This window comes from Ambystoma mexicanum, chromosome 8, assembly GCF_040938575.1.
Source record: "Ambystoma mexicanum isolate Mex_15411 chromosome 8, UKY_AmexF1_1, whole genome shotgun sequence".
Classification (NCBI taxonomy): Eukaryota; Metazoa; Chordata; class Amphibia; order Caudata; family Ambystomatidae; genus Ambystoma; species Ambystoma mexicanum.
Genome location: NC_090929.1, coordinates 774065425 through 774083078, shown reverse-complemented (window position 1 = coordinate 774083078; position 17654 = coordinate 774065425). Strand labels below are relative to the sequence as shown.

The 17654-nt window shown below is 45.1% G+C and overlaps 1 protein-coding gene across 1 annotated transcript in view; it reads right to left on the bottom strand.

The window, feature by feature from the left end:
• LOC138472433 (uncharacterized) overlaps window positions 1–17654 on the bottom strand; it is a 927133-nt gene that overhangs the window by 695128 nt on the left and 214351 nt on the right. Inside the window, exon 2 of the mRNA XM_069610598.1 lies at window positions 3976–4772. Coding sequence (XP_069466699.1) covers window positions 3976–4772 — 797 coding nt within the window. The remainder of the gene's footprint in view (window positions 1–3975; window positions 4773–17654) is intronic.

Genomic DNA, 17654 nt, shown 5'->3' with positions numbered 1-17654 from the left:
CCTACTGCAGCCTCTTCCTCTACTGCACCCACCCAAGCCCTTTGCTCAGCCCTCGCTGCATATTTCACTGCCAAAACTCAGGACATCCTGTCCTCTCTCTCTCTCCCGCACCTTTGACTGCACCCACATCTCTTGAACCCCCCTCAACCAAACCCCCTCTTCTCTCCTCCCTCTCCCCTGTCACACCTGGAGAGGTCTCTATACAAGTCCGGTCCATGAAAGTCTCCTCTGAACAGGTTGACCCATGCCCTCCTAAAACCATCAAGGACAACATTGATTCTCTTGCTCCAGCCTTGGCTGACCTCTGCAACCTTTCTTTCACCACTGGAGTTTTCCCCACCTCTCTAAAGCTCTCTCTTGTGCACCATCTGCTCAAAAAACCCTCCGCTGACCCTTCTATCCTGGAAAACTATCTGCCGATCTTTATCACTCCTTTCCTGGGCAAACTCCTAGAAAAATTAGCTATCTCTCGGCTTAGCCTCCAGACTGAATCTGTTGGTTGTCTCCATGACTATCAGTCTGGCTTTAGAACATCCAGAGGCAAGGCAACTGCTCTTCTGAACACCTGTGAAGACCTGCTCTCAAATCTTGACTATCTCTCCTGCTGTCCTCATTCTTCTCTATCTTTCTTCTGCCTTCAACACGGCAAACCACAACATCCTGATCTCCCATTTTCATGAAACCCTGGGCATTACAGATCTGGCCCTGGTGTGGCTTGCCTCTTTTCTCTCTGACCGTCCTTCGAAGGTGGAACATGGGTCCTTTCTCTCTTCTATCACTCTCTCTACTTGTGGTGTCCCACAGTAATCTAAGCTATGCCCTTGGTTCTTCAATGTCTATATGGCCTCTTTGGCCCACTGGATCTCTACCTTCACCTCTAACTTTCAGTGTTATGGGGATGACACGCAGCTCTCTTTCAGGCTACCTTCGGCCTCTTCCTCCTCCTCGCTCATTCTTGACTGTCCACAATTCAGTATTGGTGTGCTGTTAATGATCTCTGCCTCAATGCCAGTAAGACAGGATCATCCTCATTGGGACCCCTGCCCCCGCTTTCCCACTTTCTCACTGGCCGGCCTCCCATGGCACTGCGCCGCTACCTGCTAGTGAGGCAAAAATTCTGGGGGTCATTTTCAACACCACTTTCTCCGTCTCTTCTCACATCTCAGACATATCCAAAAAGTCCCAGTAACAGCTGCACCTCCTAAGAGGTATTCTACTTTTTCTCACTTTCTCCCAAAGGTTCACCATCTCCAGAGCCCTGGCTCTCTCTAAGCTGGACTACTACAACAGCCTCTTTCTAAATGCTCCTACTTCTACTCTTCGTCCACTACAACTCATCCAGAACAGACCCGCAAGACTTATCCTTGGCCTCAAGCCCAGGGACCGCATATCTCTGGCACTGAAATCCCTCCACTGGCTCCCTGTGACTGCTAGGATCAAGTTCAAGACCCTCTGCATAGTCCACAAGGCTTTCTGGGCAGGGGCCCACACTACCTACAAAGCTCTGTTCTTAAATACTCTGCTTCTAGAGCCCTCCGCTTGTACTCTTCCAACTTTTTGCATGTGAGCCGTCTGTCCAAGCAGAGATTTATGGGTAGATCTTTATCCTCTTAAGGTGCGTCCCTCTGGAACAGCCTCCCTGCCTCTCTCTGTCTTGAGCCAGAGCTCCTTAAATTCCGGAAACTCCTCAAGACCTCTCTTCTTCTCTTCCTCTCTCCCTCTCCCCTGATAACCTCCTCTCCTTTTCTCTCCTGCCCATCTCCTCCTTCTCTTCCCTAACTCTATTCAGCTTTTGCTGACTGGTCACCTGGCTCACCTTCAGAGCCTCACAGGTCCCAGTCTTTGCACTTGCCTCCAGGCCTCTGCCCTATGTTCAGCATTCCTTCCATGAGAGGGGTAACCTCTTTGTACTTAACCCAGGGCCATGCTGGACTGGGTGCACTTGTTCCTCCCTCTCCGTCCCTCCCTTGCACTTCCGTGCACTTGCATGACCTGGATTTACTAGGCCTAGTAGGTTCTGCCCTGTCACCCCCTGTATCCCCTTCCTAGTTTGGTTGCGCCTGAAACATTTCATGCACTTGCACTAGGAGAAATACGGCCTGGTACGCTAGTTATGTTTTGTTGTTAGATCATTCGGAAACCTCAAGTCCTAAGAATGACTACTGTATCCCCTTGCTGCCATCCTGCTTTGAAGCACTTCACTTGCGTATAAGCGCTGTACAAAGAAACATTTACAATTACAATACATTTTTTCTGTAGCACTGCACGCTTTTGGAATTAGCAAAGGTGCGGGCCACACTCCTGCATGCATCTGCTTTTACATATAACTTGAATGAGACTTTGCACAACACATCTGCCATAAGAATGCAACTACATTTTATCTATGTGTGTAGTGTAGATACAGTTCAGGTTTAACTTGGGGCCATATCCGTGGTGAAAAGGTGCCATACAAATGGCGAAACGACGATGATGATATGCCCATTTTCATGACAGCCGTGACATCAGTTAGGAAATGACAGGATGTCATGTCCATGTCACCATAGGGCAATCCTGATGTCGAGATCTAAAGCAAAAAACCGAATTGGTAGTCTTGAATTTCGGAGGGTACCCTAAAGGTTGTGGTTTTTTGAGTTGCTAACTCCATTTATGGCTTTGAATACTTCAAGTTTATGAGAGAGATATGAAGATATCAGTGAATGAGGGACCTATTCTGGTCCATAAAAAACCCTTTTCACATTGTGGAAATCTAATAGACCCGCAATTTAATACTATTCATACTTTCAAAAACAAAAATAAGTATAGGTTAGCAGGCGGGGAGGAACAAAGACATTGTTCATAACGCTGCTTTTGGTGTCCCTAAATGGCTCATTAACATTAAGAATTTCTGATGCACCCCTATGTTATACATTTTTGCCCACAGTTGGATAAAGGGAGTTTATTATTCAGTCACATTTGACTTCCAAACAATAATCCATGAAATTGGCTGAGAAGGTAGCTCAGAGGCCATGCACTTGTCTTGGAAACGCGACAATCGAGAGATCCGCAGGTTCGGTTTTCCGCATTAAACGCGATATTAAAAAAAATGAAAAAAATTAGTGGGGAGGTCAAGAAATGCTTGGGGAACAAATGTGTCACACTTGTCATTTGGAATTTCTGAATAAATGCTGGAAGGCATTTTTTGCCTTAGAAAGAGGAGTAATTGCGACCTGAACCTTCCTTAATCTAGGCAGCTGGCATTGCTAGCTTACTATTGGTCTATCACATACATTTCAAGCTTTCCCTAAACGGTTCGCATCGTTGTGGGGCCTCTGTGGTGGCAGGGTTTTCACTGGGACGCATGTTCAGAGCGTGATGTTGAGTATCACATTAGGGAAAAGTAGGAGAAATTAAGATTACGAGTAAGTAACCAGTGCATTAAAATTCAAATAGGTCAATGCTGTCATGACATCATACATTATTCATTGATTCACGGCTCTGTCAACAGCAACTGTGAGTTTGCCAATATTTGCAAAATAATCAACCAGGACGCGACTATTCAATAAACATCTCCAATTTCACCTTTAGGCATTCATTAACCCTTTTGAGGAGTGGTGCAAGTTTTATCAGTAGGATGAGACGTATCGTTCTCAATGAAGTAATCAATTTACAAACAATTTGAATGATTTCAGTGCCCTACTATCAGAGAGAAAATGAGGCACACAATTAAAACCGAAATGCTGATGTGCAAACTACTGCCATCAATGTTGTCATTGCACTGTAACCCAAAGACACGTGCAATGCAGGTACAATAGAGCAAGCACACTTTTTTCTTAGACTCCTTTGCTGTGCTCGCCCATTAGAAGACACAGTTGCATCGAAAATCATAACTTCAGCCCTTTCATTTTAGATTGGATGATAGTTCAACTTTCCAAACATGATCAGAATCTAGCTACATAGTGAAATAAATATTGGCTCTATTTTTGCTTGGTCTCTTACCTCACTTAATCTGCAACATTCATCCATATATTCATCCAAGCTGTCACTTGTTGGATACCGCTTCAGCTGGGCATGCAACGTGACTTCTTGCAGTCCATCAAAAGCATCATTGTAAGTAGCAGTGATTGGCACGCAAAGCTCAGGAGACAATGTGGAGGGACTACCAGTTGGAAGAAAGTCCATATCTTCGTCACTGTGTTTCTTTTCAAACGTATCATGGATTTTGGCAAAAGGCAGGTTTTGCGGGTCTGTGTCAGAGGAAGCACCAGCGTCTTCAAAGAGAGCAGCAGATGCTTGCAATGTCTCTGATGAATCGGTGGGGCCCTCTCCATCATGTTCCTGTGCATCGTGGCTGCGATTTTTGGTTTCCTTTGCATTCTTGCATGGTCTCACGTGATCGATTGCAGGGGAGGACGACGCGCTGAGCACTCCAGAGTCACACGACGAATCTCTACTATGAACCACAAAGCTCTGCTCGGAACCTGTTGGTGTCGACGGGGAATTGGCACCACTTGGCAACTCCACCCCAGAATCCTCCGATTCAAACTTGTACAATCCTCGAAGTTTGCCAAGGGACTGCCCGGGAGCAAGGTTCGAGAACGGAGGTGCGTAGTCTGTAGTTGACTGGCCTGCATCTTGGTTCAGATCGTTGTAATTTAAGGCTGTGTTTGGGTGAAAGAAAACCTCCTGTAATGGGGGTTCTCTGTGCACAGGCATTTCTAAGGGATAGTCATTGCTTAGCATCTTCACGTTCGTCAGCACCACCTCACTCTTAGCTGGCATTTTCTTCTTGCCCCCTAAAAGAAAAACATCATGGATAAGTAAACAATCTGTGTATTGCATTATGACACTCACTCACTTAGGGTTCCCAGACCAGGAACATTTAGGCAAATGAGGAGAGGGATTGACTCCTCCATTCTCCCCCCACTGTTACCCCATTACCTTAACTTTCATTCATAAAACCGGTTTGCACATTGGCCAATGTATCTTTTGGAACAGACAGAGGGAAAAAGGTAGAGTTTGAATGAAGGAGACCGAGAGAGAGAGAAAGAGAGAGAGGCCAGGCATACAGGAGATGTTTGCAGAATTCTGAGAGAGAGGGGAGAGTAGTTTGTGGGTAGATTTGATGGGGTAGGAAATGTGAATATGATCCTCTCATTTCTATAACTAGATATGTTGCTCTTTACAACAGATGTCTGACTTTGATTATACTAAAATAACCCTTGCGTCTGATGTACTTTCTCCCATCACCCTAATTTCTCTTGAATCCTCTCCCGCTGCCACAAAATTCTCCTCCAGTGGGCCACATCCAGAATTGCTTCTGATCGTTGTGTACAGGTAACAAGCAACCAATATATGAAGACATGTCTTCCTTCCTTCTCAAGCCCCTCCCACTCCTGATCCCCCTCTGTGCTTTGAAGGGTCAGTGGGGGCATAAATACCATGCCACTAATCATGGAATCATGTTCCCTTCTTCTCTCTTTCTTATTCCCTTCTTATTTCTCTCCTTTTTCCTTAGCTTCACTCTTGTGGTGTTAAAACCCCATTCCAAGGGCTGGAACGGGGGGCGTAACGGCCCAGTAGCCCAAGTTAAAAGGGAAGCTGTGGCGGCAGCAGCCGCAAACGGGTAAGTGGGGATGGGGAGTGGGGGTGGGATATTTAAAAACATTTTATTTTTAAAGATATCCAAGGGCAGGCGGGGTGGCAATATGGCAGCCCATGGCGGGGGAGGCAGCCTGCAGGTTCCGTGGAATGCGGGATGAAATTATATGTTTCAGCCTGTAAGCCTCAGAACCTGATTACTGTGCCCTATGCCCAGGGATAACGAGGGCTCCAGACTGTCCCCACGCCCTTGGAACGGGGTGTTAAGGCCATTAGCACCTCGGTTACCAAAGTGGTAACACGGGGTGCTAAAAATAATGATGGGGTGCACGCACGTGCCGTTCAATGAATGAAAATAGTGATCCAAAATAGCTGCCATGATTATGGAAGGTGGTGCTCCGTATGGAGCCCCTCTCCTATGACCATGGCAGCCGGAAAAGGCAAGCTGCGCCGGGGGCTGCAGCAAACGGGTGAGTGGAGATGGGGGTTGGGATATTTCATAAAAACATTTTTAGAGATAGTGGGGGGATGGCGGCCCACAGTGGGGGATGCAGCCTGCAGGTTCTGTGGAACGCGGGCTGGGCTTATAGGTTTCAGCCCTTGATCCGCGGATTCCGATTGGCTGCCCCCATCTGCCCTTTCCCCCCCCCCGCAAGGTGCTAGGTGCTAATGACCAATCTTTCTTGGGTTTGTCTTGACTTAGCACTTTGCTATGACCTTAGCGCAGCATAAATGCTACACAAGCCACCAACATGGCATAAGATATCCGCTCAGATTCTTTCATGGCACCCTCACATAGTCTTTATCTGCTCCTCACACCTCTGATGGCAGATGCACAGACATACCCCATATAGTCCGGATCTTACTCGCCCATAGCAAAACTTTACACAGCTCTCATGACACCCTCACAAGTCTTACAACAAACCTTCATGCAGCCCACATGATAGTCAGATGGCTTCAATTTGACTCTCGGATAGTTACCACGAACACAGTGTAAGATGCAATACCGATTTCCTTCCCTTGCATACCCTGGGAATAAAGCCCTGGACGGTGGGAAAGGCCCACATGTCCTCATCTGCATACCCCAGGAAAGAATATTACTACTGCCTTCCTAGCTCCAATACCTGGAATGTCCACTTTCTCGTTTAGTGTCTCACTACTGCTCGGGAACTTCCGACTACACAGCATATCTGTTTCTGATGACAATGGGCCCACGTTTTCCTAGTGGACCCAACCTTTCCCTTCAAAACCCTGTCCCCTGTCTCTCTCTCTCTCTCTCTCCAACATTCTTTTATGGACCTGCCATTTTACACCTATCGGAGAACACATGTCTAATGCATGCGAGTCTAATAGTATGGACAAGGAGATCACTCAGGACACCAGACGAATGGGGGCCTATGGTGTTAAGTGTTATTTTGGAAAGCTTTACACATTTTCTGTCAAGCCAAACCTTTCCACTCCAGTACTTTCAGTCACTTGCTTTAAAGTTTGTCTCCCTATGGCCTTCCGTTCACATGCTGAGAGCCTTTTGAGCTGGGAGGACAGCTCAGTTGTAACACATTTGCCATGGGAATAAGATAATGCCATTGCAACATGGGTTCAGGGTTTGAAGATGGAGGTGTCTGGCATTAAGCACGGTTCAAATGTTAATGCTAAAGGATATTTGTACCGTGCACTATCACCACCGGAGTGGTCCCCTGGCGTTCTGACGGCTCTGAAAAAGGGAAGAAAAGAGGGGGAGGTGAGTTAGTGGGAATAAGCTGAAAAAGTGCAAGAGAGCAGTGATGTGCTGTTGACGGCCTCGGCCCGGTAAATCCATTGGTTGGGCTTGGGGTGCTTTGAGGTCAGTAGTCTGTGTGTGCTGTTGTGCGTGTCTATGTGTGGTTTGGTTTGTTGTTGCAGTGTAGTGAAGATTGTGCGGATTGTTGTGTTGTAGGCTTGTGGTTGTGTTTGGTTAGAGTTTGAGAGGTGTATGCAGAGGGGTGAAATTGTTAGTGGATTGGTTAATATGCATTGCTCTCTGGAAGCGACCAATATGTACATCAATATGCCTAAAGACTCCACAGCTTTTTGCTGCCAGTTCGTGATTGTCCAGAAGACTGTCTGCAAATAAGCAGGCACTGAGGAAGATTGAAGAGTAAAATGACCTAAGGCTCCGGCCTTGCTGGATCACGTGACTATTGGATTGAATCTGATGGTCTAGCCCAGCTAAGCAAAGCGTTGTCGAGAACAGTATGTAAGCTGTGCAAGGCCTGTTGGGGCGTGCGGCTGCTTTTACCAGCCCTGTCTAGCCGAATAAAGAAGGGTGAGGACTGGGCCTGTCCAGCAGTACACTTGGTAGAGTACTCACGCCCAAACTCGCATCGTTCTTAGAACCCCTTGATTCTTAGAGGAGTAAGGATAGTGTTCAGTAGGACCCGGCCAACCCTGCTTGTTTATTATGTGTGAGAGAAAGGGAGAGCACAACAAACAATGTCATTTTTTAAAAACTATTCTCTTATCTCATCTACATGTGATCCTAACAAACAAGTATATTGAATATGATAGTTGAGGAAGATTAACATTTGAAACTGTAATGTACAGCAACACGTGATTATGCGCCACAAATATCCAGTTCATAACACACAGAGCAGAGAATGAAACTAAGCCCTTGGCAAATTGAGATTGTTAAAATGAGGTGAAGTGCCAGAACGAACTGATGCGCGACTGGTTACTTTTTTTTTATTTTTTATTTTTTATTTTTTATTTTTTATTTGTGTATGGTTCTACTACAAACGTAACAGAACCTTTACAAAATTTTAAATAACAAGCAAACATTACATTATATGTCTTAGAGCATGTAAAAACAACATTGCATATAAAAACATATCCAAGAAATGTGGACTCGCAAGAGCAAGCGAAGTATAACATTACATTAGAGTAAATGGGAATGTTATTCCTCTTTGCAATGTAAAGTGAAGGAAAACGAGTACATTATCATTTTAATAATTCATTCTGCCTTCTCTCAGTTTGCATCCCATTTATGCATATCTTCAGATTACTGTAATTATTGAGTTCTTTCTCTATTGCTTTGGAAAATCTCGCTAGTGCATAAATAAGCGGTTTATGATTTCCTTGCATCATACGAGCCCATAGGAATGGTAAGCAATCAGTAAAATTGATATTGACAAAGTCCATAAGACAAATAGTTCTAAGATCTTTAAAATGCGGACAATATAAAATCAAGTGTTTTAGCGTTTCCACCTGTTCATTACATGCGGGAAATCTACAACTCTTATTCGTTTTGTACAACGTATTACTGGCCCAGGACGTTACTTTAGCAGAGTTGTGTTAGAAACAAAGCTGGTGATTCTTGTTGCAAGTGAGCTGTGGCAGGAGCAGACACTACTGTCCCAGTCTACAGAGGCAAAGAGCTGAAGTTCAGATTCCCTTCTCTGTAATACTTCTGACGTCTGTGATAGGCTACCATATACATATGGGGTAAATTAAATGTGAATGCTCAAACTTACTTGCCCACTGATCATCCCACAGTTTGATTTGCTATGCCAGAGATATGCTGTGTTTTCTTTAGTACAACGATATGTGCTTCTAAGATTGACTGAGAGATGTTGGAAGATCTCGGTGATAGGGAAGGCTTCTTCGTACAGTTATATTATGTTGGGATGTACTAGCTGCATCGAACACCCAAAGGCCTCCATGGTAATGGATACTATTGGGTGTGCTGCTCAGCACCAAAGCCGGCTAGTGACTCACCCTTTGCTCTCCACCTGCTCTTCAACCCTCATATCGCACCACCCTTGCATCACATCTGCCCCAGTGTACCTACTGCCGTCATACGCTGATTGCACTGGCACTGAAACCTTGTCACATTTAAATACTTCAGTACTTTGTTGCAAATGTCAAATCGCCCAAACACATTTAATAAAACCGGCGACAACTAGAAAACGGACAGTGAGATGGTATAATAATGAAGAGGAGTGTTTTGTATTGAATACAACACTTATTTCTACCAGACCACTGTCTGGCTCCTCCCTCAGAATGTGGTGTTCAGGATAAAAACCCACTGGTGGGATGCCAAGGTATCGGCACCCACAGAGAATCCTATGCTGCTCGGGAAAAATGACATCCAGGATTGTCCATGGCAGTTTTGCGCCCCAGAGCCAAAGAGTCTATGTGTGGGATCCAGCCGCACAGCCAGCAGTGTTCAAACCACCAGCACGGAAACACACCATGTTGCAAAGATGCAAACGGTGTCTGTGTCTAGACTGGATAACTTGTACATGTGATGTGGATTTTTCTACTTTCATGATGTCCTCATTGGGAATCCTCTTAGTGCGCCGACCTTCCTCGCGTCATTGAACGATGCTTTCCAGCTAAGTGTTTGGTATAGTGATGCATGCACTTCAATTCTCTTACCATCTTTGCGGGATCTCAGATGCTCCTTGGCACATTCCTACTCTGCCTGCTAGGGAATCCTGTCAGATTCTGGCATCACACTCTTGTCACACTCCAGACCACTAACGGGTGACTTTTTTCTCTCTCAAGCAGTCCACTCACAGTTGGCAACCTGTCTTCTTATGTGGCCTCTTTAGAATCGGAAGAGAGGATTTGTGAGACAGCACTCGGGTTCTTTAGCCAAAGAGTGTGATGGAAAAATGTAGCAGCAGATATTGATAAGAAGATGCGAAGGGATCCATGGAAAAGTGCACTCATTCTGACAGAGTGGGAAGTTGGTAACACTCAATGGACTTACCCAGACAGCGATCTGTATGCAAATAAAATCCCCAAGTTGTCCAGAACTATAGCGCTAGCCTGATAGATTGAAACTAACCTTGGGATCATACTAATACAATGTGTTGGTTACTCATGAACAGTTGGGCTACCTTGAAGGCCCTTTAAAACACCCCAAAAGCACTCACAATGTAACAAAATAAATAACTCTACAACTACAGAAAATGATGCATACTATGGAACACATACTACACTAATATCTGATTTGAGACAAGTCACCTGATCTATAGTAAGAAGCAAGAAATCAACCCATTCTAAACTAACAACCCACTCAGTAAGAAAACATCTAAAGGAGATTCAGAATATGATGTTGCACTCTAGAAGTCTCCCCGTCCACTCACTCACCCATCCGCCCACCCATCCAGATTGTTTTGTTTATGAGTTACCCAGGACTTGCTCTTCATTAAAATCCTTGCCTCAGTTGATGGTGAATTAAGCTACTGAGAAGAAACATCAGATCAGAAAACAAGCTGGTTGACCCATGAAATACTATTTTAATTTAGTATCAAGCTGAACGGTAGAGGGGACTTTACGAAGGCTACCCACACGTATTTTAAACCCCTTGCTATTCAATTTATATACCTCTGATTTGAAAAAATCTGAATGAAGTAATTTCCTTTCCAACCAAGATAGACGGGCATTCCATAAATCGGATGGGTTATGACGATGATGTAGTTATTATCTCTCTGACACCATTTGGGCTACAATGCTCTCTATATGCAATAACCAATTATGGTGAAATTAATAATTGAATAATCTAACATAAACCATAATAAAACAAAAATATTAGTTGGTAGTAAAAAAGGACTAACTTGAATTATAAATGGTTTATGGATGGTAAAAATATAGACAGGGTTGACCAATTCATCTATCTTGGTGTACCTTTGAGTACAAAAAACATAACATCCCACCTCCAGGAATATGTAACTACTACATTAATACAAAAATGCCTTCAAATAAGACATATGTTACCTATCCCGCATGTTGCTCCCCTATTGAGGGAATGCTTAAAATATATAGATACAGCCTTGTTCCATTAATATAATATGGCCTTGAGATATTTACTAAAAAAGAGGTCAAGTGTTTAAATACCCTGGAGGGAAAGATCTGGCGATTGGCTGTGGGACTACATAAAGGTGGTCCCATCGAAATTATACAATTAGAACTGGGCCTAACATCACTGATCACAGCGTTAAAAAAAGACTTAGCATGTTATTCTCCAAGATGCTTTTTACAAAAGATAATTCCTTATTGAGCTACTTTGGTAAAATTATGACTCTGGGAAAGATCAAATGCAAAATTTTAGATAAACTTAGAGACTCATAGAGATCTTTCCATAAGCAAATGAACTGGCATCAGGATTTACCATTACATCTTTGCCAATTTAAGATGCGATTAAGGCTAGGTTATGGGATTGAGTGACCAATCTTGACTATATAGATCACAAAAAGGTTTGACTACTCGGTCACTTCTCCCCAGAGGGGATCCCTTTTCAGTGAGGCTAGGCACATGAACTTGCCATGCAACAATCTCCCTAGGGGTGGCTGAAAGCAGTACCTCAGAGGTAGAGACTACCCTCTTGGTGACAAGGGCTCCCTTTCTGTCAAGGAACTCCCTAACTCCCTCTATGAAGAACCACTGAAACCATCAAGGCTTCAGGAGAATCAATCCTCCACAAATCAATGGCCCTCATTACAACACCGGCGCTAAACCATGGCGCTATTAGCACCATGGTTGGTGCCGGTGTTGTAACGAGTCCGCCATGGTGAATTGGGGAAATACTGCCCGATTCCAAGGTTGGCGGGGCAGTAGTTCCCCATTTCACCATGGCCCTTCCCCATTCCCATTTTTGCCCCATAGGGCTCAATGGGAATGGGGAAGATGGCAATTACGGTACCGCACATTGCGGTACCGTAATTGCCTGCGAGGTCCCTTTGCGGGTCCCTACTTTAACGGCTGGTCCAGACCAGCCGTTCAGGTCGTGTCCCACAAAGGCACCTCGTAGTAAGGCGCTAAGTGGTTAACGGCGCTGCAGCCTTTTACGGCACCGTTAACCACTTAGCGCCGGGGTCGTAATGAGGCCCAATGTATTTTATTGTAATGTCACACCAATTCACCCCCAGAAAAACCAACATACTGAGAAGAAGAGGATTCCAGAACACAGAGTTCTGTGATGAATCCTGCAGAGTCCTCACAAAGACCTTACCTAGGGTCAGCTCCCAGGTGGGCAGGGGAAGGCGGCCGCTACCTTATCCTGACCCTGGGGGCGGTATTAACCGTGAGGATCATCTGGGAGGAGAAGGGCCCCAGGGGTACAGGTCGACTGAGTTGGGAGAGACACAGTATTTGTCTATCTCAGAGGTAATGCCAAAGTATGTAATACCATGCTGTCGGAGGCAGCTTTTCTTTCCCAAATATATCTTGAGGGTGGTGAAAGCTAAAACCACTCATTTATTGGGAATAATAATACTCCCCCTAGAGTCACCTCCATTTATGGTGATGCAAGCTCCTGTGATCAACAGGGGAATGTTAAATGTGAATCCCAAAACATTAACATCTCAGGTTGTGAAAACCTTAATTCCCCTGTAAAGCAGAAACATTCATTAAATTCTTATAATACTCCCTTTCGGAATATAATTTCTGTATTCTACACTACTATCTCGACTGACCTGGAATATGGTTCCCATGGGCGTACAACCCACGAGCGACTTGAGATCATACCAATGATATATAGGGCGCTATATAAATGCCAAATAACAGAGCATAATATAGAAATTAATTTGTATATTTCCATTATACAAGATGATCTGAACATTGTGGACTTCAAGTCCCACAATGCCCACAGTACTGGGATGAAGAAGAGGGTTGCAGAGGAACAAAACTGCTAGTTGCAGCCTAATAAGGTTAATGACCCATGTTAGGGAGAATTCTCTGTTTAGGCTGAATTTCCTAACCTAGTGAGTCCCCCAGCAGCTTTGCTGAATTCCTGGAGTTTGTTTTTTTCATCCTGCCAAGAGTCAGACTCTTTTCTTCACTCTTGGACATGAATGTGGTTGATTCCTTTGAATGTCAATGTGTTCTATGGGCTATGGGGTCTTTTACTCAATAGGGCCTCATGTGTTTTGCTATGTGTGTTACACCGCACCCTCCGTGCCGTAACACTGGGGTGACCTAGAGGATCCCCACCATAGACTCCATACCCTGGGACTGACTACTGTCTCCCAGGGCATGTAAAGTCCCAATTGGCTTTACTAGACCTAAATTTACTAACAGAACTAGTACAAACCATCCTATTGTGTCCGTACTGGTAGGGGTAATTCGATTACCCCTGGGTCTGTTGTTTGAAGGGGCACTGTCCCGTCCCCCCTCGTTGAGTTTTGGCTGGTGGCGGTGGAAACTACCTTTTATATTCGACCCTGAATATATTTCTATGGGATTCTTCCCATTGTTGGAGGCTAATACTTTTTCATGTTAGTCTCTAACATACCGCTGGTTTATTTATCTTAAATAAATTCACCGAGTGGTATTTTCTGCCAGAACTCGGTTTTTAAAATGGCGTCTGTGTTCACCTCTGTAACTCCGAACCAAAGGTTGAGCCCTTTGTTCCACTTTTGGCGGCCTTCTACACAGAAGCCCTCCAGGGTGGTGCCATTCTGTCTGGGTACCACAGGGAGTGTGGGAGGGGGTTTAGGCACCCTGGACTGAGTTGCCTTGCCAACTCAAGTCACACTCTGGTGTGATTGGCCCAAGTGGTGAGCCGCCCCGCTCACCACTTAGCGTGTTTGATTGACAGCTAGGCTGAATGAATGGGGGTTTTCTGCATAAAAGCAGGGCTTTTGGGACTGGATCTTCAGAAGTCGCATCAGGACCTAAGAATCCGACGAGGGTAAAGCTGAGCCGACCTGCAACGACGACACCTCCGGTGGAGCCCTGCTGAACCGACTCAACACTTCCCAACGACAGAGGAGATCTCACTGCTGGAGAGTCTTCTTCCCCTGACTGGTGGGAACAACCAGTCACTTGCTTTTTCTTCGCTTCCAGGACATAGTGGTCGAATTGCCCATGCTGAGCACCCCGGCAACCGGATAGCCACTAACAACTGTACCGCGACCAAAAGGTGGTGCCTTGTGACGGAGCACTCCGCGGCTGGTCTCTTCCCTGGTGGTGCAACGATCTTCAACTTTTCCTCGACGACGAGATCCTCTCATCTTCTGGCAAAGCCCCGACTTGCATCCACCACCACAAACAACTGCCCCCGCCGGAGCTGTCTCTTCACTTTCAAGGTACCGTGTCCGCCTGGCTTCCCTTGTAACGGTTAGCGTGAGGTGTCTTAAATCCTTACCTTTCCATTGGGTCGCTTCCAGACCTTCTTAACTTTTTGTTCTAAACTGGTCCAACCTTTCTGTGACAATTTGCTAGAAAGGCTCGAAGTGCATTTCCACTGATATACTTTTTGGGACATACCGCCTTGCCTCTCTCCGAGTGGGCCTGGCCTCTGAACTTTGTGATCTACAGTAGACCCTGCCTTACTTGCCTTGCATTTGCTTCGTAAAAGTGTTGGTACCGAGTTGGTTTCATACCCTGCCTTTTCTCTCCCGTTCTAACGAATATTAGAGTGCCATCTAGGTTAAAGCATTCACCTCTGTCTGCAAATAAGTGGTGCCGTTGAACCTAGACTTGTCGAAATATTATTAGGGGATTGATATACTTATGGTAAGTGTGATTGAAGTTGTTTGCCGTATTAGTGCCAGTGTGTTTTTCATAGATGTGTTTTTAAATAAATAATTATATATCTTTACACCCAAGCTCTGTTCCGTGTCTGCTTGTTCCACTGTGTAAATTGCCCTATCTTGTATACTCCACATACGGCCTAACTCATCTTGAGAGAAGTCGGACTGCTCAGCCACAGCTACCAGGTAAATCTGGGTGGTACAGACTGCTACCAATTGGGTTTACTGCTAACTCCTGTAGACTTAAACTTTTTGCAGTGGTCCCAGAGGGAACTGCACAGGTTTCTGCCTAACACTGGTGTACAGCGGTGGGATTTGTATCGAGTATACAGTTTAGAGTGCTTTTCAACACTTTAGGATAACTAACCACAAAGCTTAGCACTAAAAAGCAACTTTCAAAAAACATGTCTACTATGGAAGTTTACAGTCAAGGGTCCTTGTCAGGTGAAAATACTGAGAGTTTGAGAGCTCTCTGTAGACAAGAGAATCTTTCTGTAAGAGGCAAGAAAGTAGAACTGATAGCGAGGTTGCTGGAAAACCAAAGTCTGGGTAATGGTTCAGAGGAACTAACTCCCCCAACAAATGTAGAAAACAGTGATGGTATTGATCTGAATCAAAGTCTTGATAATGAGTTAGAAGAGGAAAGTGAACCTAATGAAGTCAGCCGCTCTGAGCCTCTGTCTGCCTTACCTACTGTACCTACTGGGCCCATACCAGGTCCCACATGTAACACTGCTTATTTTGAACTTGAAAAAATGAAGCTCGAATTAGAGTACAAACGGTTTTTAGCTCAATCCGAAAGAAACCAAGAGCTAGAGTTCAGAAGAATGAATGCCCAGACTGAGCAGAAGAAAACTGAGTTAAGACTCAGAGAATTAGAACTTAATCATGAGTTAGAAATGAAAAAGTTGTCTGTGGAAAATGCTTCTCTCTCCTCTGGTTCCTCTAGAAGTTCCAGTCCCAAAAGACCCCGCATGCCTAAGGAATTAGTGGGTATGTATGAACCTAGATTGGATGTATTGGATTGGTTGAAAATGTTTGAGTATAATCATGGGCTCCAGGACATCACGGGGAACGAGTTACTTCCCTGGTTGTTCTCTAGGCTCCCCCCTGTTGCAACTGATGTGGTAATGGAGTTGGGGGAGGTGGATAAGAATGATTATGAAAGTGTGAAACTAGCTTTGATAGCTAGATTCGGGAAGACCCCTTCCCAGTATTTTAAGAGGTTTAGAACCCTCAAAAAGCATGATGGTACCCCATGGGCTACCTGGGTGAGTGAAGGGTTGAAAAACTTAGTGGGATGTATTAAATGTTACAAGGTGAACACTTATGAGGGTATGAAGAATCTTTTTATGTTGGAGTCTATTTATGATGCCTGTTCTCCTGAGCTCAGACAGCACTTGGCTGATTCGAAGGAATTGGATTCCAGGACGCTAGCTAAGGCTGCTGACTTGTGGGTTGCCAACAGGGCTACTCATAAGGATTCTGGGGCAACTCAGAAAAGGATGAGGGAAGACAGCCTAAAAAAAGACTCAAAAGAGAATTCTAATAACACAAATTCCAAAGAGGGCCCCAAACCAAACCATAAGGGTAAGCCACAAGGAAAACCACAGCAGAATAGTGTACCGTCTGGTGCCAAACCAGAGGGAGGCCAGAACATGCCACCATTCCAGAAAGCATTCGGTAAATGCTTTGTGTGTGGCTCTACTGACCATGTGAAAGGAGATCCCAGATGCAAGGGTAAACCTTCAGGGGTCCAGCTTGTCTCCTTAGCCTTCGCTCCAGAGGAGGAAGTCCAAATGGCAAGTGGAAACTTTCTACTGCTGGCTGATGAACCCATTGGAGTCTCAGCCAGTGTTTCTTTAGTGTCTCTGGGTTTGTGGGAACAACAGAATTTAGATGTATATAATTCTATCCCAGATAATACTAAAGAGTATTATAAGGACAGTGTCCAGGTGAATGGTCAGGAGACTCCTGCCATTGGGGACACTGGGGCCAGCATAACTGTGGTGGATACATCTTTTTTTTCAGGCTGAAGATGTTGCTAAGGCACCCAAACGCCTCACCAAGTTAGCTGGAGGGCCTGTGCAGATGCTTCCCCAATTACCAGTTCTCATCCAGTGTAACGACATGACTGTGAAGATACCTGTCAGCATACAAAGTGAGGTACCAGGACGCGTTCTGTTTGGTAACGATTTAAAAACTCTCGGAGTTGTGTCTCATACCCCCAGACCTCCTAGTAAACGGTTACAGGAGCTAACCAGACCTGCAAGGGAGAGAACCATGAGAGGTACTCTCCAGGAGATGAAGAAAGATATCACTCCTGCTCCACTGAAATTGTCAGCTGCTGTCTCCAAGAAATCAGAAGCGAAAGGGAAACCTAAAACTTCAATGCCGAAACCAGCAGCCAGCATTCCAGTGCAGCCCACAAGGACTTCCCCGCGGTTGTCCAAAGTTACACCCGTAACTCCCCCTCCAGCTGAGGCTGAGAGGGTGGTACAACCCTGTGTGGTAGAATTAGACTCTGAGGAAGAGCTAATGGAAGGCCAGGAACTC